The sequence below is a fragment of the Natrix helvetica genome (genome assembly GCF_964273705.1).
Source record: "Natrix helvetica genome assembly, chromosome: 1".
Classification (NCBI taxonomy): Eukaryota; Metazoa; Chordata; class Lepidosauria; order Squamata; family Natricidae; genus Natrix; species Natrix helvetica.
In genome coordinates, this window is record NC_138548.1 from 257,519,749 (window position 1) to 257,542,948 (window position 23,200).

The following is a 23,200-nucleotide window of genomic DNA, read 5'->3' on the forward strand; positions in this document are numbered from 1 at the left end:
TCATATTAAAAAATAGGGAGCAAAGGGAACATACAGCTGGCTTAGCTTGCATCATTTAACCCACTGTTAAGTCCTCTCTCCCACTGACATAAAATTGTATTCTAAAATGAGGGGAAAAGCCACTTCTTCCTACTGCTATTGCATACCAAGACAAAAAGAATCAGTGAGATGAAGAAGTGTGTGGTTTGAGGAAACCGAACCCAGTGGAATGTAAAACATGTTATTACTTCTAATGGAATGTTTATTTTGTTGTTCTGAACAGAATTAGTTCAACTGTGATAATATATAACTTCTGCCAGATGTCCAATACATGTTGTTAGAAAGGAAGGATAACCAATTAATTCTACGTACTTGCTGGCCATTGACTGAATAAACATCACTATACTATATCCCTCCAATCACTGACCCACCTATACTACCTGCCTACCTAATTAAAAGATATTTCTAGCTCACCCCAATCTTGATACCCTGTACAGTAATAATACTGTTGAGTATTATTATCGTGACACTGAAGTATTATTTGACCATATTGTGGCATTAGCAGACAGCCATTTGGCTCTATGCAATCCATTATAAGCATTATACACCTTGGGTAATTTTCTGTTATGCAAATGAACTTCATGGACAAGCCTTTATAATAACAAAACACATCAACAAAATCAAGAAAATTCCCATAATTTGGAACTACCCGTTTACCTACTCTTGAAGTTGTAATTGAAGCATCTGAATATTAACTCATTTTAGCTGGGCTTGTCTTATTATTGGCATGCCAAACAATTTCCAGTACAAACCTTTCAATACTAGCGCTACCTGTGGCAGATTCATGACTGCCTTAGCTCTGAGGGCATCTCCATGGGTTGGCAATGCTAAAATTTTGGCAAGGGGTTTGTGAACACACAAATGAAGTAAAAAGAGCTTGAAGAAGAGGATGCCACTGCAGGGCCCAGTATAGGCAAGAAATATCCACAGCCCTTTTTTTCTCCCTTAACTATTAAATATTTCTGTGTACTTAATATGGATGGTAGAATATAAAAGTAATGCTTTTCTCAGTATTAATTGGTTTATGCTATACTTTTTTTCTGGTTGTTTTATTGTATTATAAAATACAAGTAATGCATTAGAGAAAACTGGTATTTGAAAGGTACAGCAATACATGTACCATATAAACTAAACTTGTGGCACTTTAGATATTTTACATTTTTAAAGACAAGGGGGAGAGTTTTGGTGCCTTGCTGGTGCCCTGCCATTACAGCAGAAGGGGTCAGGGAAGATGGGTTTATTGGGTACTATTACTGTAACTTCAAACGTGATAACTGGGGGGGGGGGGAGAGTGACAATGGAAGAAGACCAGATCACTAACCCAGCTTGTACCAGGATCTTCAAGGCCGTTTGCCTTGAGAATCTTGTTACCACTTTGACACCTCAGAATTTCTCAAAACATCTTACTGGCATCACATTGATTGGCCAGGGAATTGGTCGTGGTGGGAGGGAGTGAAAAGTGAAAAGAATAGCTTTGTATTTTTGCGCGGGAATACCAGATTCCACCTGGCTTTACTTCAAACAGTTTCTTTCAGGAAAAGTTCCTTTGCTTTAACTAAATGGAATCGTGAATCTTAGTTTCCTGAAAGAGTAGACTGGGGAAAGTCTGACACTTGAATTGTACAATTAAACCTATATATGGCATTGTTGGGGGGAGGGCGTTGGCCTAGTGCTTATTCTCAAGGTCTAAATATGTCTCATCATGGCCTGCATCCTACATAGTCATACTCTAACCTCTTCCATGCCATAATGTGGACAAGTTCCTTCACTAGGTACTTTAAGAAATGGGTCAGACCATGCATCTGCTTACACAGCAGACATAAAACCTTTGCCAGCTCATGCAGAGTGATCCATTTCCATTAGTTAAGATGCTCTCCAGGGAGAAATGTTTTTTACCAGCAACTGTTTGACGCTGCTGTAGGGAATGAAAGCCCTTGACTGAAAATGTGGTCATGGGCGAAATCTGGAGATTTCACTTGTCTGAAGAATCTGAAAAGGAACTTTGAAAAATAGAAGTGACAAAAGGACTGAGATTCCCTCCCTTTTGATAAAGCCAATCTTACAAGTAATCTGCCCCTGTGCTGTAGCTTCAATCTTCTTTCGTATGGCTAGCCTAGAAAAGATAAACTCAAACTGTGGGTACACAAGAGCTGTATTCACCACCATCCTATTGCCCCCCTCTGCCCTCCCACTTTAGTTTACATAGTACATATACTGCTGTACCTTGCAAATATCTGTTTTCTCTAATGCATTATTTGTATTTTATAACACTTTGCACTCCACCGGAGTCTGCTTCTTCCCAGTACATCAGCTTATTTCGAGAGCTGAATTAGCATTTTTCTCCATTTATCTGAAATCAGAGCCAAGCTGAATATTTTCTGCAAAGTTGGGGCTTTCGGCTTTGCTCTGAATTCATTGTCCCCTTACAGGCTGTAGTATCCAGTGCAAGGAAACTAGTGGATAAATAAGGCAACTTTATCAGTTAATGCAATCTTAGCCATTATAGCTAGCTTCTCAGTGCCTATTTTTAAAAAGGGCCTGCCTTGAAGGCTTATATAAGCAATACTCAAAAATCTGCTTCGCCATGCGTCCCATTCTGAGGGCTCAAACCAGATATTTCTTCTCCTGTCCCCAGGCTCTTTGTTACAAGTACAACCAAGCTTAGAGGTGTTACGAAACATATCTGGTTGCAACAATCCTATGATGCTATACTTCTGGCATCAATTACAATTACAATAGCAGAGTTGGAAGGGACCTTGAAGGTCTTCTAGTCCAACCCCCTGCCTAGGCAGGAAACCCTATACCATTTCAGACAGATGGCTATCCAACATCTTCTTAAAGACTTCCAGTGTAGGGGCATTCACAACTTCTGGAGGCAAGCTGTTCCACTGATTAATTGTTCTAACTGTCAGGAAATTTCTCCTCAGTTCTAAGTTGTTTCTCTCCTCGATTAGTTTCCATCCATTGCTTCTTGTCCTGCTCTCAGGTGCCTTGGAGAATAGTTTGACTCCCTCTTCTTTGTAGCAACCCCTGAGATATTGGAACACTCCTATCATGTCTCCCCTAGTCCTTCTTTTCATTAAACTAGACATAACCAGCTCCTGCAACCATTCTTCATATGTTTTAGTCTCCAGTCCCCTAATCATCTTTGTTGCTCTTCTCTGCACTCTTTCTAGATCTCCACATCTTTTCTACATCGTGGCGACCAAAACTGAATGCAGTATTCCAAGTTGGCCTTACCAAGGCATTATAAAGTGGCATTAACACTTCACGTGATCTACTTCACGCAGCACAATTACTACAGGCTTTTTAAAAGAAACACAAGGTTGTCCTAATTCCACACACACACACCACTCCATCTCCCAAATAACTGTTAAAGAAATGCATACTGAAAATGTGGATTGGAGGAGTTGTAATGCTCAGTTGTATTTTCCTTTTGTGTGATGTCAAGAGGATTTTGATGAGTTTAGATACTCTGGCAGCTTAAGGGTTTACTTCCACCCTTTTTTTAAATTTTATTTTTAATGTTTAAAAAAAATATTGATTTACTGAATGGAGAGCTGACTGATTTGTGTTGTTCTCAGCCTGTTCTCAGTGTTTTGAAGCCAGCAGAAATTAAATCCCCAAATGAAAACTGAAGACTTTCATTGGCTACTGGCCCTGACTTCTGGCAACCAAAATGCAACTGATTCAGATCCAGAAGACCCAATCAGTCATAAAGTTTGATTAAAGAGCCTCAAACAACTAGGATTGGGGACATGGAGCTTTTTAACATAGTGTGTTAAACATCACTGATCTATCTTAAGAAACAGAGACGTCTTTGTAATAACTGCTCTCTGAGAGAATGCAGTGGGTCATATAAATTACAGTTTCCATGAGTGTGATCTTTTCAAAATATCACAAATTCTGTACATTGAGTAGGTTATTTCCTGAAAGTGATGCAGATGGCACATTTTGAAAATGTACAAAGGTCAAAACATATCATGTTGAAGCCTGTCTTTGATTAGAAAAAGCAATGGCACTTGGTGCATTTTGTTAGAATTTCCATATCAGAACTGGAAATTGATGGCACAGTGCAGCCTTGTCCAATCTGCATGTGCTATATGTGCTGGATTACAATTCAGATCACTCCAGTGAACATAACTAAACTGGCTGGGAAAACATTTAGGGGTTAACACATAAAACAAGCACATGGTTTTTCCATATTTTTAATTACCAACTAGCCAGGGAAAAACTCTCATTGTAAGTGCTACTCATGGGTGGGTTCCTGCCAGTTCTAACCTCTTCTATAGAAGAGGTTCCACAAATCTACAGTGCTGTTTAGAATCGGTTCCAGCTCCCACCCTCCGCCCGTCCGCACATCATCAAGATGAAGAGCGAGAGGAGGAATTCTGGGAGTTGAAGTCCACAAGTCTTAAAGCTGTCAAGTTTGAACACCCCTGGGGTTTTTTTCTAAAGGGTTAGGGGTGCAAGGGTCTTGTAACTTGACAGCTTTAAGGTTTGCACACTTCAATGCCAGAGTTCCTGAGCCAACATGACTGGAGAAGGAATTCTGGGAGTTGAAGTTCACAAGTCTTAAAACTGTCAAGTTTGAACACCTCTGGGTTTTTTTCTAAAGGGTTAGGGGTGCAAGGGTCTTGTAACTTGACAGTTTTAAGACTTGCATGCTTCAAATGCCAGAGCCAACGTTTTGGTTGCTAAGCAATAGCGTTGTTAAATGAGTGTCACCACATTTTACAAGTTGGCCATGCCCACCCAGTCACATGGCTGGCAAGCCACTCCCACAAAGCAGGCCACACCTACAGAAGAGGTACTAAAAAAATTTGAAACCCACCACTGGTGTTACTTGAGTTGAAGAAATGAGTAGATGACACTTTTTACAACATAAAGGTAAATGCTAATCAAAACATTATTAAGGAGATATAGATATCTCCATGTACTCAAATGAGAGTACATGTGTTTTTTGTGTTTGGTTTAAATAATCTAGTATTACTGAACTCCTTCATTAGTTTCATCTTCGTGTTTCTCCCCAAGTCGGTAATCCTTTAAAGTCAATATTTGATACAATATATTATATATTACTTTATAAGGTACTTAATATATTAGTATATTAGCAACTGTATATAATTTATAAACAAACATATTAGGCTGCATGCTCTCTTTTTTTCTGCTGATAAGGGTGAACAATCAAAAAAGATTCGTACAAGGTTCTATAAGGTTCGAAATTATACAAAAGTGATATGTCCCAAAGTTGCTTTTTCAAGAGGCAACTGGATTTTCTGGTTTTTCTTTGAGGACATTTTGCTTCTTATCCAAGATGCTTCTTCAGCTCTGAAGAAGTTGAAGAAGCTTCTTGGATGAGAAGAGAAATATCTTCAAAGAAAAACCTGAAAGCCCAGTTGCCTCTTGAAAAACCACCTTTGGGTCAACTTTAACCTGGATGACTGAAAATCTCCATAGATACACAGTGATTTGGTAGCTCATATCTGCTCTGGTAAGCAGTGCAAATTCCAGTTGTTCAGGAAGAGAGTAAAATGGAGAGCAATAACTTTTTTTTTTAGGATTCACAGATATTGAATTTATCAGCTCTTTCTATTAGTTTCTATTAGAGAAATATGTTTAAGTTACTCTATTTTAGGAATAATCCTACCACAGTATTTTTCCTACTCTAAAGCCTCCATTGGGTATATTTCACATTCATCCCTCAGGGTAAACCTACATGACCTGCAGGCATATTTAGGACAGATGCCTGCTTGAAAACTGGTATGAAAAAGCTCACTTTGAAAGAAATGTTTTTGAGAATGTCCTTTGGATAGGTGAAAAAAATCCTTACTTGGTAATAATACCTGCTTTTACCATCTCTTTTGTTTTTGATATGTTCTGATGTTTAATAAATAAACATGAAACTATATTTTTGCTAAATGTCTATGGAGATTCTCAGTCATCCAGGACATGATTGTCCCAAAGGTGCTTTTTCAAGAGGCAACTGGACTTTCTGGTTTTCTTTGAAGACGTTTCTCTTCTCATCCAAGAAGTTTCTTGGATGAGAAGTGAAATGTCTATATTTTTGCTACCATAGTAAGCAGGTGTGCCTGCTCTGATTTGGATATAAGAACTGATTAACAGTGTGCTCGGTGAAACTTCAAATGAAATTAAGGTACCCAGAATAGTGATGGAAGATAAGCCCCTCCCCAGTTAGTCGTGCCTAGCATATATGTACTACCTGCAGGTTAAGAGATGCCTTCGATAGTCATTCCCTGGGGAAAAACAAACCAATATAGGGTGGCCCTTATGTCCTGCTCTGGAATTTCCCTCAAAGGTGACTATGATACACTGAAAACCCCTTTGATCTGACCAACAAAGCTGTTCAACAGGAAACAGAATATTTACAGATGTGATTCACACATTGGTTTGCTTAAAGTCAGTAAAGTTTGTTTCTCAGTTGATATAATACAGATACTGTAAATAATAAGCTAAAGCTTTCAAGCCACAAGATCAGCTTCATGGGATCTGTTAAGTCAAAATGAAGCTTGCTTGCTTACTTCTTTATTCTCAAATGTATACAGCTGCCATCCATTGAAAGAAAAAGAAAAACACAATACAAATATCAAAAACCAAAGACCTCAAGCAACCCACACCAGCTCCATTAACGTCCTGGCTCAGTGCATGGAAGAAAACACAGGTCTTTTCCTGAAGTTTAGTAGGTTTGGGGCTATCTATGTCACACTGAGCTTGTCGATCAGAAGGTCAACAGTCCAGTGGTTTGAATCCCTAGCGCTACATAACAGAGTGAGCTCCCGTTACTTGTCCCAGCTTCTGCCAACCTAGCAGTTTGAAAGCATGTAAAGATGCAAGTAGAAAAATAGGAACCACTTTGGTGACAGGGCTCCGTGCGCCTTCGGCGTTTAGTCATGTTGGACACATGACCACAGAGATGTCTTTTGACAGCACTGACTCCTCGGCTTTGAAACTGAGATGATCACCGCCCTCTAGAGTCGGGAACGACTAGCACATATATGCAGGGGAAACCTTTACCTTTTTATATCTCTGGAGGATATTATTCTTTAAGGCATACTCCATATGGATTAAGGGATCGTCTAATCAAAAACAGGTTCTTTACATATAGCCTATCAGATAGATTTTTGTTTTTTGGCGGGGTTTGGTTTTTTTTTTGCTAGCCTGCTATATTTAAAGCATTATTAAAGCCACTGGTTGCTTGCAAGAATTAGGCTCACCGCCGTTTTAAATTGTTGAAGCCTGACTCCAAAATCTGGCTCAAAAGTTCCAAAGCTGCAAATAATGATGTGGCTGCTACATCCCACACCTACAGTTTAAAATTGCATTTAAAACTGAAAAAACTTTACGTTTTAAAAGCCGGATTTAACACAGTAGTTTGGCATTCCCATCTCTGTGCCTATTTTTCCAACATTCAGGCTAATGAGTTTGATGGCTCACATGTCCCAATCCATGTGACTAGGATTATAATCTCAATTACCCAACACAGTAGGGGGGAAAATGCTACTTCTCAGCAATGCAAGGCTGAAATGTCAACTTGCCCCTGCTTTTTGGAGACATAGGAAACATTCTTAAGAGAGCTTTTTGTGATGAAGCCCCATTCAAAGGCTTTCTCGGGCTGCCTCTATATTGCATTGACATGCACAGCCATTCTACTGCCAGTCATGATGGAAATTTGCCCTTTAAATGCTTTGCACACCTCTTCTCTTTTTCTCTGTATCACAACATTTTGATGCACAAAATTGCACATCAAATGCCTGCCTCTGATTCATTGATAAGAGAAATGACAACCTTTTTCGGTACTTCCATTTGCCAATATTCACACAAGGCTCAGGCCCATGAGACATTAATATGCTACATGATCTGCCATCCTCCCACCCACACCTGCCAACTTTGTTTCTTATTATTCTTTCAAGTCCACTTCCCTCCAATAGCTAGTGATAGAACTTCCAAAAGGCACCTGTATAAACAACTTGTGCTCTTCCTACTATCACTGTCAGTAAACAAGCTGAAAGAACCTTGAATCTCAAGTGATCAAAGAGAAAGAAGAAAAAACAATGTATCCAGCCTCTAGCCTCTAAGTGGCAGTGTAACTGCTTTTCCTCCTGTTGTTACAACCCTCTTTATAATCCTTCCTATTTTCTTCTTTATATTCCAAGCTTAAGAAAGAAAAAAACCCTTAAATGGAGATCAAAAACAATCCAATCAATCAAATCAAGCACTATAAAAAAGGAGAATTTTAATCCATAGGTATAAGCAAAAGTGAAAAAAGAAGAAGAAAGAATTAATCCATTCAATTTAAAAAATAGGGAGCCCCTGCAAAAGTTCCATCTGTGAAAAAAAAAGAAATTAGAAACTGGATAACACACTAAGTTCAATGCAGATCAATCCCGCCGCCTACAGTCTTTTGCCTTTAATCTTAACTTAAATTTTTTTTCTTGGGTAGTCTCTTCCCAATAATAATAATAATAATAATAATAATAATAATAATAATAATAATAATAATAATAATAATAATAATAATAATAATAATAATATTTCCTCACCAATTCGACACACTTTCTCTTTCCACTTTCTTCCCGTTCCAGAACTGTCCCAACTTCAGCAGCTTCATTAGCTGCATTTCTGTCGCTGGAAAAAAGGCTGTTCCTGGATCTTTCAGCGACTTTGTGATGTCCCTGAGATTAATAGGAGGTGCCCTTCTCAATGACCACCTCTGCTGGATGGTTTAGATCCAAATAGACCATCCAGCGGCAGGAATTTGATTGCGATCTCAGAACACCAAGATTGCACGTCGTGCCGTCGCGACATCAGCTCTCTTTGGTTTCTTATTCTTATGAGGTCAGGAATATAAACTGGCAACATGGTCAGGCAGATCTGTTAAATCCTAAGGCACCAAAAGGTGCCATTCAACTAACCCATGGGCCAAACACTTGTTGCAACAGTCCTGTTTTGTCTAGGTATTGGAATAGCTGTAAATAGCACCATTTCTACCTCTTAGGAGGAGAGTACTCCATAAAATAGGGGTCACACCAAAGTTCCCATCAGAGGACCCATAACAGGGTGTCAGTAGATGACCAATCAGGATGGGCAGATTCAATTTTAGCAAATTAAGGCACTGCCTGATATAGGTCAGTGCTAAAAAGAAGGGCTTTAAAGCTGTTGACCAGCATCAGTTTGTAAGCTATTAGCAACCAATGCAGCAACTTCAGAATAGTGTTCTTCTGCAGATTTTATTCTGAAGGTTGACCTTTCAGAACTCTAGCTTCTAGATCATTTCCAAAAGCAGCCCAGCATATAGAGCACTGTAGTAGTCTAGCTGTAGACTAGAAGAGACTAGTGCTAGGAAGCAATGTAAAAAGCAATTGGAGCAGAACAACAAAAGGAAGACAAAAGTAGTGAGTGAATTTTTATGGGACGAGAAAGTTAAAAGTGTTGTGGAAAGTGATTTTAAACTTCAAAAAACCACTATGAATTTAAAGAAGTAGAGATATTATTAGATGATAAGACTTCAATGTGACTTTTATATTCTGCTCCTGGAAAACTTTACTTTCATTAAATGCTTTCATTAGTATTAATGCCATTAATATTAATTTTCTATTCTCTGGAATGGGTGATTTGTGCCATTAACTATTTAGTAAATGGCCATATGCCACGATAACCATGTTGTGGTAAGTGGTGAGAAACTATCTCAATCCTCTAAATGCGCCCACTCACTCAAAAAGACTGAGATCCTCATGTACAAACTTTTGGATCCAGGATACATTGAGTAGCACAGCTCCTTTCCATTTTGGAATGTATTAGTACATATATCCACATGCGGCCATTAGTTTTACAAGTGCAAGAGTTCTCAAAAAGCTCTTTCTTGCCATAATAAATGACATGGCAAATGATCTTCTAGGTCATTTAGAGGGCATCCTCTCATGTTTTTTTGGTCACCTTGAATAAAATTGGTGCTTTGGTGCTTTTTACACACTCAGATCTGTGTGAGTAAAAATGACATTCAGTCTGGCTTCTATTAATGTTACAGTACTTCTCTACCCCCCCCCCCCCAACCTCTCTATTTCCTTTCTAAATCCATCATAAAACCAACTGAAAATAAATTTGGTTTGCATGCACATCATTCATCTCTGGCATATTTGACAACTGCAAATATCCCAGCTTTTCATTTTGTTGGTTTTATTAGTCAAGACAAATCACAAAATACACAACCCCTTCTCTACAGAAACTGACACTTGCTATTTTTCCTGTTATGGATTAAGATTAATCCGTTTCATTGTCATTTAGCTTTCAGCACCTACAAAATTGCTACGGGGGGGGGGGGGGGGACAATGTTTTCCAAACATGGGACACACTTCAAGAGTCACAAATGGAGTGGTAGCAAGTAGCCTGGTGCAACGAGAGGCAGGTTTTCAAGGGAGTATTACCCTTCAATGAAAAGTAAAATGAAGAGTCATTTGGGGACTATTTCATGTTTTCTTCATCAATTACCAGGAGTCCACAACCTAGAATGGAAGTCTTGGTGAGTGATTTATGTTGCAAATTAGAACTGTCAGTCTCAACCTGGGGGAAGAAGGGCTGCTTTCAAAGTTCAGATCAATACAACAGCATTTGAAAATATCTTCTATATCTAGAGTGGAGATGAAAGGTTGCCAGGCATCTTTAGATCTTCAAACTGCTCTGATCTTCACTACTTAATTAAAGGCCTCATGTTGCAAGCTGCAAAATCCTTAGGAATTCTGCACACCTGCCTCTTTTGCCACAATAAATTGGACTTTAGTGGGTGTCAAGACCTCCAAGCCCATTATTTTTATAGATGTGAAGGCTGCATAAGATGCCATGTTCTTGGCAAAGATGACAGTGGACAGGCAAATGGGATGGATAACGGGGAATCGTATGTTTAAAGACTTTATGGGAACTGAATTAGGAAGTGTCTCATTTTCCTTTATTCTTTTCACATTTCTTAACTCCATGTTCTTGTCGTAGCTGTATGGTAGCAATTGAAGTTTGCTGTGGAAGACTTTAAAATAGGACACTGAAGGTAGAGGGGTCTGCATCAGTGCAGGAATTGAGAGATCATATGGGATAACTTGCAAAGCCTGCAAAAGCCTTTTTGGGAGAGGGGGCGGTTTAGAAATCTAAAGAAATAAATAAATAATAATAAATAAAAGGCCTATAAAACTTACCCCAAGCTTTTAACCACTTTTTGTTCAGCTGCAGCAGCGAGATGAACACACCAGCCATTCAAACTTGAAATGATTTTTGTTTGGCCCCTTCTGTTCAGAAAAAGGACATTGCCTACTTATCCTGTATCCTTCTCTCATCCTGGATAATTATTCTCACCTCTTCCGCTTTGGAGAAACTTTCTAGTATTACATGGTGTCTTGAAAAGTAGCAGGCTGCTTTATAGCAAACTGGGAGCGTGGATTGTGACGTTTAAAAGAAGGCTACGAAAGAGTTAGAGACACCAACAGTGAAGTAGAGCTTGAGGGGCAGTGAAAAAGCACATCCACACTTTTTTTTCAGATACTTACCAAACCAATCTCCTGGGAAAATGAAAACAAACTCCTGGATTTATTTAGGGGTGGAGGGGGAAGATGCCAGAAGAATGAAGATGCTGACTGGAGAGCCAAACATTTAAAGAAACACATAAATCACACATTTGTACAAGGCAGTTAGCCCAACAACTGGCAAGACTACAAAATATCTGAAACAGTAGCAGACATTTGAGGGAGCCTTTGGTAGCAAACACTTGACCAACTTTGGTTGCAAGAGCCAAGTGAATAATTGGAGGAATGAAGCTTTGTAACAGGTGGAACTCAGGACTGGTAACTCTCTTAAAGAGCCTAGCCACTCTTCTAGCTAGTGCCCAAGGGAACATAAGGAAAGAAGCCCCACTTAATGTTAGGTGTAGGTTACCCATAAAATCCTTTTTTTTTTTGCAAAATGTGGTTCCTTAATGCCCAATCACCATCACTTGTGAACAATTAATCAAATTCAGTGAGAAGAGCATGAGCACATGTTTGAAGAGAGAAAAGGAGAGGGACTCTAAGTAGGAATCATTAAACCATCTGGCTAGGCAGAATTTCAAAGGCAAATTGTGTAATAGGATTAATAGGATTATTGATTATTGATTATTGCAATAGAATGTAATAGGATTACTTTATTAAGTAAGCTTGAGTGTTATTCAGTGTAACAGTAGCAAGCCCCCCCAACCCCAGCGGTAGGGGAGGGGAGGGAAGAGAAGGGAAGGGAAGGGAAGGGAAGAACTGTTCCTGTTCAGCAATGTCTGAAAATAAGACAAGAGAAAAAACATGTCACTACCTTATGCAAACCGTAATGCACATCTGAATATATGTATATATGCACATATGAAAGGGCATGCATATGTGTGTGTATGTTTATGTGAGTTTTGTGTGCGTGCTAAGGAAAACATTTTTGATTGTACAGATATAAAACTTTTGGAAAGCGACACTACGATCTGCTCAGCTTCTAGAAGATTTAGCTTGGAAGCATTGGAAATCATTATGCTGTGGCTATTTTGGCATTCTGGATAGTGTTGTAAACAGCCTCAAATGATTGAGATTATCTCTCCTCCCCCTCCCCCACACTTGATATTGTTATTTGGTATCTTCTTCAGCCACATCCTGAGATTAATGTTATCACTGGAAAATGAAAAGCTCTATTAATCTTTTATTTCCTTAACTGAGTTTCCCCAAAGACAACAATGGGCTCTGCTCACTATCTGTGTAGCTGCACATTAGCTGCTGTTTTCTCTGGCTGGCTCCAAGCAGCAAGCTTCTATTAGCAAAATTATATGATTAACTTCAAGAGGATGCAGGAGGATTGGCTACCTTTTTTAACTGCTTTATTGCTATCAGCACTCTTGGAATTAGCCCATCCAAGTAATCTAGTGGGTGGCAAGACAGCGGAATATGCTGTGTGGGTATCTTGGGGAGTTTTCTTTTAAAAGGAAGTTGCAAAAGATAAAAAAAGAAGTGAGGTTTTATTTAAAAAATCAATGTTATTATATTTTAATGAAATATACAGAGAAACTAAAAAGGACAGATTTTTTTAAAAGAGGCATGGGATCAAAGAGGGAAAAAGTTTAAAAGTGACAAGTAATATTCAGAGGAAATCCACCATATTGCATTTAAGAAAAAAAGAGGCTTCATCCAATCCTTTCATAGAACCTTATGTATAAATAATCCTCAACTTACAACCTGTGGTTTAGGAACCGTTTGAAGTTCCAACGGACCTACCTGAGAGGTATTTATAACCCACGGTTGGCTCCACCCATGGTCATGTGACTGTACTTCAGGCACTCAGGCTGCATTTACAGTGATTTGTAGCATCACACAATCATGTTCTACAATGGTTTTGTCAAAAAATGGCATTTACTTCCAGTTGTTGGCAAAAACCAACCCCTAGCAAACCATGGAGTTCCTTAATGACCATGGCGATCACTTAACAATGGTGACAGTTGCTTTTCAACCACCATTTTCACTTCACCCTCACCACAAAAAAAGTTCATAAAATTGAGTGGGCCACATGGCTAGCCCAATTTATAAATATCACAAGTTATGTCTGCTATGGGCAGGCTACATTATGGTGATAATTCAAGGATAATCTATGTGTGTATTATCTAAAACCTAACCAAAGTCAGGCTATTAAAAAAAACTATTATGGCCACCACAGACTCAACTACAAGAGTATTAACTTCTATAAATATATTAAAGCTAATTTATTCCACAAGGATGCAATGAACTATAACATAAAATCTTCATAACATCTTCTTGATGTTCAGTAAGAATAAGAAGACTAAGAGGATGATAATATAAAAACCATATTATCTTTTAGGTTATAGGTTGACGTTATTGCCCTTGTGACTCCTGTAAAATGTTATGTTTGACATCTTAAGGTAAGGTAAGGTTCCCCTCGGACATATGTGCTAATCGTTCCCGACTCTAGGGGGCGGTGCTCATCTCTGTTTCAAATCCACTGTCCGAAGATGTCTCCGTGGTCAGGTGGCCGGCATGACTAAACGCCGAAGGCACCCGAAACACTGCTACCTTCCCACCAAAGGTGGTACCTATTTTTCTACTTGCATTCTAACATGCTTTCGAACTGCTAGGTTGGCAGAAGCTAGGGCAAGTAACAGGAGCTCACTCCATTACACGGCGCTGGGATTCAAACTGCCCAACTGCTGACCTTTCTGATCAACAAGCTCAGTGTCTTTAGCCACTGAGCCATTGCGTCTTAGGAAAAACTTAGGAAAATAGAAAAAATAATGTTCCTGATTTTGTAATGCCCTTGATTGGTACTGTAGACATTCTTGTTATTTTGTTCTGCTGGAGGGAAGGAAGAAAGCTTGGCACTTAAACTTGAAGATAAGGTATCCCTGGAACTTCAGGTAGTGGCATGCCTTCGTTTTATGACAAACAGAATTAGTTGGGGAAAATTACTTGGTCTGAGAGTGATATTTTTCATAAAATATAAAATGGTAGCTTTGAGATTACTTAATATTATGCTGTTTTCATCCTGATATCAACTACTACCCCAAGATCTCTTTCTTGAACCCAATTGTTGTAATGTTTTTGGCCTGCAGGTTCCAGACTTCAGTTGGAAGGTAGAGCGTTTTTTTAACTTATTATTAAACTTGTATGTTGCGCATCTCACCAAACTCTTTTTTGCCTTTTTTAAACGTAAAAATTGATCCAACTTTCTAAAGCATTCCTGCCTCTAACTGCTATATACAAAATGTCTGGCTATATCAATACAAGCTAGTCTAATATATCTTATAGTTATACTTGAACAAGAAAAACTGGCCTTTTACCAAAGAACTATAGATCTGTGATTTCCCATCCCCTCCTTGCCAAAACATCGCAACTTTATTCACAATCTCATCATTCATTGATTTTGCCATTCCAAAATGTGTAATTCTGACATGGGCAGCCTTAGACAACATGTTTTGATTTGGCTGCATCTTCTGCAGGGTCATAGTACTTCTCATGGAGGAGAGTTAAATCTAACTATTCTGCGAGCCAATTAATCTGTTCAAGCCAACAGCATGTGTGATTCAAGCAATTCCTTTTCGGATTGTACTGCAAAAGAGTGGGTAGTGGGTGATGCAGAACCTATTAAACAAGGTCATCACAGTGGATGTTAGCTCCGGTCTCCTGTTTCATCAGAAATGGAAGGACAAATCATTCATACCTCATCCTATCCTTCTTTTGTTATACACATGACCTCACTTGCTCTTTATTTCTATTGTTTTCTTTTATTTTTCACACTTTCCTTGCACTCACAGCTTGAGAAAGTAAAGTGCTGCAGACCAAAACAATGTATGTGCTTCAGATCTCATTGACACTAAAGCAAACAAGAAACTTTTGATTATAAGATAATTTGAATCTATGTCTTCCATAACCACTAACTAGAGGCACTGTAATGGAAAAACTTTGCCTGCATATTAGCTTATCATAATGTTTTTGTGCTGAATATTGTTAAATATATCTTCTTTATCTTTTGTTGGTGAACTACATGTAAGATATCTATGGAGATTCTCAGTCATCCAGGTCATGGTTGTCCCACAGGTGCTTTTTCAGGAGGCAACTGTACTTTCTGGTTTTTCTTTGAAGATGTTTCACTTCTCATCCAAGAAGCTTCTTCAGCTCAGAGCTTCAAAGAAAAACCAGAAAGTCCAGTTGCCTCTTGAAAAAAAGCCCATTTGGGACTACATGTAAGATATATATATCTAGTCAAGTTCTATCTCAAGAGAACATGTGAGATGAGCTAAGGTATCTGGCTTACCCACATTGATTTCCTCTGTATTACTCGGTTTAGGACCAAGCAATTGGTACATTTAATATAGACCATGAGATTTTGAACATCAGTGGCAATGATTTGCCCACATGATTAGCCATGTTTAAGCAGAACTTGTCTGTGTACTTCAGAATGTGATATTAGGGAAAGAGGCAGCTGCTTTAAAGAGCTACAGTCATACTTCTGTTCTCCCCAAAGCATCTGTTTGCCAGTTTCAGTTTAGTTTCAGTTTTATTAGATTTATAGACTGCCCCCTCTCCCCAAAGGGACTCGGGGCGGTGTACAGGCACATTAAAAACCATATACAAAGAATAAATACACTTAAAATCAAATTAAACCTTAAGACTGTACAGGATGATAAAAATTAAAAATCAACTTAAAACCCACCCCTAAAAATTTAAGGGTGCAGGATTGAGGGACTAAACTGGGATTAGACCAGGCCAGTTAAACTAAACAGGTGGGTTTTAAGCTTCTTACGGAAGGAGCGGAAATCGGTAGTTACCCCCCAGTCTCCAACTTGTGAATCTTTAACTAACTGTTGCTTAACATCATGTACCCACGCCAAAACCTTTTCTTATCCCTAGTCTATAGCTGAGGTTGGCTAGCTTTGGGTTTGTGTTATTGTTGTTTTTTTGGGGGGAATGATAGAATGGACAAATGGATATGGAACTAATTCTTCTCTTGATACATGTTTTGCTTTTGTTATATGGACTGATGCTTAGGTGGCGACAGGGCTGATAATACAGCGAGAGTGCATATGCACGCGTGCTCACAACCAGTGAACTGTTTGTGAACATAAGTGCAGTCCACCTCTGTCTGCATTATTAGCTTAATCCTCACAATTAATTATAGTGATGATGATGACCTGGCCATTCCCATTTTTTATCTCTTCCTAAGATTTATATGAAAATAATTACATCACCACACTGCCATATTTCAGTAGCTGCAGGAGATCAGCAGGGTGGTAGAGACTTCCTGCTAAAATAGTAAACTTACCCAACAGATGAGGTAATAAAAGGTAGATAAACCTACTATACCAATCACTGTCAAAACCCACTTCCTCCATCATCCAGCTTGTACACATACAAATTAGGGGAAATGGTGGGTGTTTTTCCCACCAGCATGAAAATCCACTAATTGCTCTAGTAGCTTTCCCCATAGTAAAGTGTTAGAATAATACAACTCACTGGCTCATTAATGAGGCAGCATGCAGACCACCTACTGTATGTAGACAGAACAAATTTATGCTGACATACGGTACTTTGTGCCACCTCAGGGACTGGAGGAAAGCAGCTGCTTGGATGGCCCGTTGAATGGGAAGTGCTGCATAGAACCAAATACCTACCAATTAGCTTAATAGAGACTACAGCTTCCCAAAGCAGCATTAAGCTAAACAGGGTTGGAATTTAGAATCCAGCAAATGGCTCATAAGAGATCAACATTCTTTTCCTTAAAAAATAACTTTAGAGGAAAAAACGGCAGTGTACAATAGAGAACATAAGAATTCTCCTCTCTTCCAAGATCCACGGCCTGGATCCAGATTTGGTTCCTGGAAGAGGGGGGGAAATTGAATGGGAGATTCACCCACGTCTCCCTTGTAATATTACTTTGGTCCTGGTTGTTTTGTGACTCTCCAGAACCACTTTATCACTCATGACTAGAATTGCTGATCTTGCTAAATAATGTAGGGTGGTTAAATGCAAAACCGCTCATTCTGACCTGGGGCAATGAAGCAATAAAGGGGCAAATATGCATCAATATGAGTAAGAGGTGGAAACATTTCACCTTCGAAGATAAATTGCTGCATTTTGTACATTGCCTTGAGACAGATACTGTAGGCAATGGCTTATAAATGTTTAAGCAAATAAATTAAAACACCGGGAGATATTGATTTAGAGAGAAAGGCAACTTAAGAAAAGATTTTGATAAACGTTCATAAAATGCCGGGAAAATGTGTTCCAGTTGCCCCATTCTATTCTTGCTTAATCCAATGTTGGCAGATAGGTAACAGATCTTCACATAGCCCATTGTGTAAGTTGTGCCATTTGCTATTACAAGATGCATTGAGGGGCACCAACGTGGACAGCTTTATGTGAGATTATTCCTCAGATTCATGAACAATAATGGCTACCAATGACTACTCTTTACAATGACTATTGCCTGCAGTATCAGATATGGTAGACCTCTGTGTACCAATTAAGTAGGAAATAGATTTATGAAAATAATGAAATTGTTTGGTCTACATAGCTGCTTTCCTCCCTCCATTTGTGGTAGTTCCAAAGGCAAGATGCTTAGTTCTTCCTATGGATATTCAGGAGGCCTTCAATGACTATATTGATATGTGCTTCAGCTTTCAGATCAGGTTCAGAAGGTAATGTTGGTGAATTGAGGTTCAGTATCATTGCAGTGGATCAAAAGAGTCTATCCTTCTCTGTTTTAATACATAAAATGGCTGGAAGAGGTCAACTGAGACTTTAATAAGATGCACCACTGATATGCAGCTAACCCATTCACCTTTACTATCCTTTGTTGAGTCTAAAAAGGCAGCCAATACTCTTAAGCGCTATCTAGATTTAACCACATGGAAATAAAGTTAAGATTGACTCCCAATAGGAGGAATTTGCTGTTGGTTACTAGAAAGTCTGTTAGGGAATGAGATTCAATTTATTCCAGAAAGGGTTGCACTGTGTTCAACTCTTGTTGGATTTTCAAGAGAGAGTTGGCAAGAAATTTGCAAGATTGGCTGTAGGAGGTAGCACCTTGCAGGAGGTAGCACCTTGGAGAAAAAGCTGGATCCACATATTAAGCCTCTGCTATCACTCAAACTTTATCCTGAAAAACAGTCAGATAACTCAGCCATACTACTAACCTGTTTTTGCAGGAACATGCCTTTGCTGCTGGCCTTGACCCAATATCCATGTATTGAACAGACATGTATCTAAAGGGAAATACAGCTGGGCTCCTTTGTGCTCCCTGCTATCTCACTCTTTGGAGATCTGTCCTTGGGGGTGGTACTTGCACTATCAGTCCTTGGGGAGCCATGGTGGCACAGTGGCTAGAGTGCAGTACTGCAGCCTACTTCTGCTGACTGCCGGCTGACTGCAATTTGGCAGTTCAAATCTCACCAGGCTCAAGGTTGATTCAGCCTTCCATCCTTCTGGGGTTGGTAAAACGAGGGCCCAAATTGTTGGGGACAATGTACTAACACTCTAAACCTCTTAGAGCGGGCTGTGAAGTGGTATATAAGTCTTATTGCTATTGCTACTTACAGTATGGGCAGTCTGAAGAGCACAACCTTATTTCTCTCTCCTAATGTGTGCAATGTAAGCTGAGTTTTTAAAGCCTTAAAACACACTAGCATATATTCTCAGTGCCAAAAATGTGTGTGACAATTGCCTCTGAATATGGTTCTTCCTTTGCTGAATATCCAATTTGTAGTTTCAGCACAACGGGTGTTGTTATTCATTAATATGTTTCTCTAGCAATTGAGATTTTGAGAGCCCAACATGAAAGACACTTTCCCTTTGTTAAGCATTTTCTTCCCCTTAATCATGCAGAAATTTCCCATGAATAATGTGAGATATAATTATTACCTGCAGCTCTGTTGAGCCTCCATAAGCTGCTCCTTAAAAGGCATTTTCTTTTTATTGAATTTCAGATGACCAAGAGCAAAATTATAACCACCTGCTATTAAGTACTGCAAACCAGACACCGTCACATGGTAAGACAAAAGATGATCAAAGTTACCAATGTTGTAACTTCTCCCTTTCTGCCAGTTATCATTTGCTGGTGAATTGTTAAACCAATGTCAATAGAATATTTTATGAAACAATTCCTGTAAAAGAAATATTTATTCTATTGATGGTATTGCATGACAAGTCACATTGTTAACAATGAGAAAATAAATACAACCTAGTTACTCATATCCAAGAAACAAAACTAAATCTAGAATCACATACCTTTCCTGCTTCTCAGCTGCCACCACTATCTGCCTTGGTTTATAAAGACAGTTGCAGTGACTTGCTTAGATAGGACAGCATTTAATCATCCCTGCATCTCAATATTATGATGATGGCACTTACTAAATGCAATCATAGCAAATTCATCCTTCAATATAGCTACTATGGGTACTGAGTCTAGAGAAATGCACAAAATCAGACTAGCTAGATTCATCTCCTTCCTCAGTGAATTCTGATACAATCTACACTGAATTTTCAGAACCATGATTGAAATTTAGAAATATTTTCCTTTTGTGATGCTTAATATGGATGGGTTTGAGCTCCAGAATTAGTTCTTCACTTTCAAGGGATAAGTATGATCCATCAGCTGGTTGATTTATTGCATAAGAAGTGCACAACTTGTAACAGAACTAAGCTAACCAATTGACAAAAGGTAAGAATAGCAACCCAAAGTAATTAAAAAGATAGTTAGGGAATACCTGGCTGTATGGATGTTTGATTCTTCAGGACCCACCAGACTGATTAAAGCTAAGAGTTTTACAGAAACTTGCAGATGTCATCTCAAAACCCTTTTCTATGACCTTTGAGGTGTCATCAAAGATGAATGTAATGAGAGAAGGTGGGAGAAGGCCTAATGATGTACCAATATTGTAAAAGAATAACAAGGAAAACTAAGTAACTGTAGACAAATCAACTTTAACACCACTATTGGGCAAAACTCATAAAATCAGTCTATGAGCATTTAGGAAAGATGTCTCTCTTGTAGGAGCAAGCATGGATTTATCAGGACAAAATCATGTCAATCCGACACACTCACCTTTTTTTTTGACAGAGGGACCAGTTTAGTTGGCCATAATAATGTAATGCTTGTAGAGTTGCTTAACTTCAGTGAGACATACAGCAAAATCTCCCAAGAGTTTCTATAGAGAAGAGGGCAAACCAATCATAACCAACGAGTATACAGCAATGGTTCCAGCTGGGTGACCTTCGGCCAGTCACTCTCAACCCAACGCATTTCACAGGGTTGTTGTTGTTGGAAAAATAGAAGAAGGAAGGTGTGTTAGATATGTTTGCCAGCTTGAGTTATTTGTAAAAATAATAAAGGCAGGATATAAATAAATAAATTTAATAAATAAAGCTTGAAGGAAGCATTGAATGACAAACCACAGGGCTGCATTCTAGGCCCTGTGTTATTCAACTTACTTATAAATGACTATGTTGAAAAGTCATTTATAGAATGACTTCATTTATATGAAAATAAAATAAAATATTCAGCTGTGCAGAATACACAAAGATAAAGGGAAAGTTTTTTTAACTTATTAAACATAACTTGCAATATGAGTCTGGGTGGCACATAACTATAAAACAAATATCAACAGCAACAGATAACCAAAAAAAAACCCTCTCAAATTATACACTTTTAAAGATTTTTCCCCACCTTTGTTATTTTGATAAATAACTCAAGGTAGAAACATATCTACGGTATCCCTCCTCCTCCTGTTTTCCTCACAAAAACAATAATCCAGTGAGGTGAGCTGGACTGAGAGAGAGTGATTGGCAACTTTCATTCCTAAAGTGGGATTGGAACTCATAATGTCCTTTTTATCTGGGTCCTTAACCAATAGTCTAATCTGGCTCTAACAACACATATTTGGGATGTAACCACATATATTCAACAACACAAAATGAGCCCAGCTAACATCCTAGCGCCAACACTTGAGAGATAACAATCACCTTATAGGAACGGAGGATAATTTTGAGAAGCTGGAACAATAGGCAGTAACCAGCAAGATAATGTTTATCAGCGACCAGTCAAAGCCCTGTATTTAGGTGGGAAAAGATACCATATAAAGGTGGAGGAAGCATATTTGGCAGCAATGCAATAAGGATCTGGGTGTATTGGCGAACTGAATGTGTGCCAAGAAGGTGATGCAGCTGCCAAAAAACCCCCACAAGAAAACAAATGCAACTCCAACATAATCGGGACGCCGCCCCGAGTCCTTCGGGAGAGGGTTGCGGCTAATCAAATAAAATTATTATTATTATTATTATTATTATTATTATTATTATTATTATTATTATTATTAATTATAATGTCAAGATGAGGAAAAAACTGTTTCTCGCTCTTCTGCATCAGTCAGACAGCACTTAGAATATTGTAGGCATCATCCTAGCATAGAAAGGACATTGACAAATGTCAAACAAACTGGAGCTGATCCAGAAAGAGCGACTATGACAATAAGGGTCCTGGGAAAAAAGTAAGAGGTAGAGATACAGGCTTTTGGTATGTTTAGCCTGGAGAAGAAAAGCCCGCAGGAAGATGTATGATGTTGAAGTATTCAAGTATTCAAAGGGTCGTCATGTAGGAGACGGGGAAGAAATTGTTTTATTTCAGGCGACAGAATAGAAAACAGGGGTTTACATTTCAAGAAGCAGATTTTGATCAGGAGAAAGAAATGTTCTTGTATTGGAAGAGACTGCCTTGAGAGGTCCTGAACTCTTCTTTCCTGGTGGGGTATAAACTGAGTCTGGATAGACGCATGTTGAGGATATTATAATACAGGTAGTCCTCGGCCTACCACCACACTTGAGCCCAACATTTCTGTTGTTAAGCAAAATATTTCTTAAATGAGCTTTGCCCCATTTTACAACTTTCCTTGCCACAGTTGTTAAGTGAAATACTGAAGTTGTTAAGTTAGTAACAGGGTTGTTAAGTGAATCTGGCTTCCCCATTGACTTTGCTTCTCAGAAGGTTGCAAAATGGGATCACATGACACGTGGACAATGCAACCGTCAAAAATATGAGTCAGTTCCCAAGCATCTGAATTTTGATCAGATGACCATGGGGATGGTGCAATAGTTGTAAGTGTGAAAAATGGTCATACGTCACTCTTCTCAGTGACGTTATAACTTCGGAAGATCACTAAATGAACTGTTGCAACTCGAGGACTACCTGTAGTGGATTCCTGCACTGGACAGAGGTTTTGGGCTAGGTGGTCTCCAAGGTCCTTTCCGGTCCTTACATTCTATGACTCTGTTAGAATATTCATGACTGGCAGAGACCTGGTAACAAGGTCAGCCAATGAATAGACATGGTAACAGACTCAGCCAATCAGGTTTTTTTTTTGGAAACAGAAACTTAAGGAAGAAGTCTGGGCGTGGCTTAGGCAACTGAGTTTGTGCAGAAGCTAAACTAGTCTGGGCTTGTCTGCTCTGAACTCTGAGATGAAACTGTTCTCTCCTTCTTGTGTTCTGCTTGTAACTTGTGAAAGAATCTACTATTGGTATTGTACATTTATTCATCTGTTATTATGGATATAAGGAAGTTAATGAATCCAACTGAATCAGTTATCTGTGTGTGCTTT

The 23,200-nt window shown here is 38.8% G+C and overlaps 1 protein-coding gene across 1 annotated transcript in view; it reads left to right on the top strand.

The window, feature by feature from the left end:
- The window catches only part of SHISA6 (shisa family member 6), a 357,081-nt gene that overhangs the window by 306,628 nt on the left and 27,253 nt on the right, over positions 1–23,200 (top strand). The window contains exon 5 of the mRNA XM_081937165.1: positions 19,535–19,597. Coding sequence (XP_081793291.1) covers positions 19,535–19,597 — 63 coding nt within the window. The remainder of the gene's footprint in view (positions 1–19,534; positions 19,598–23,200) is intronic.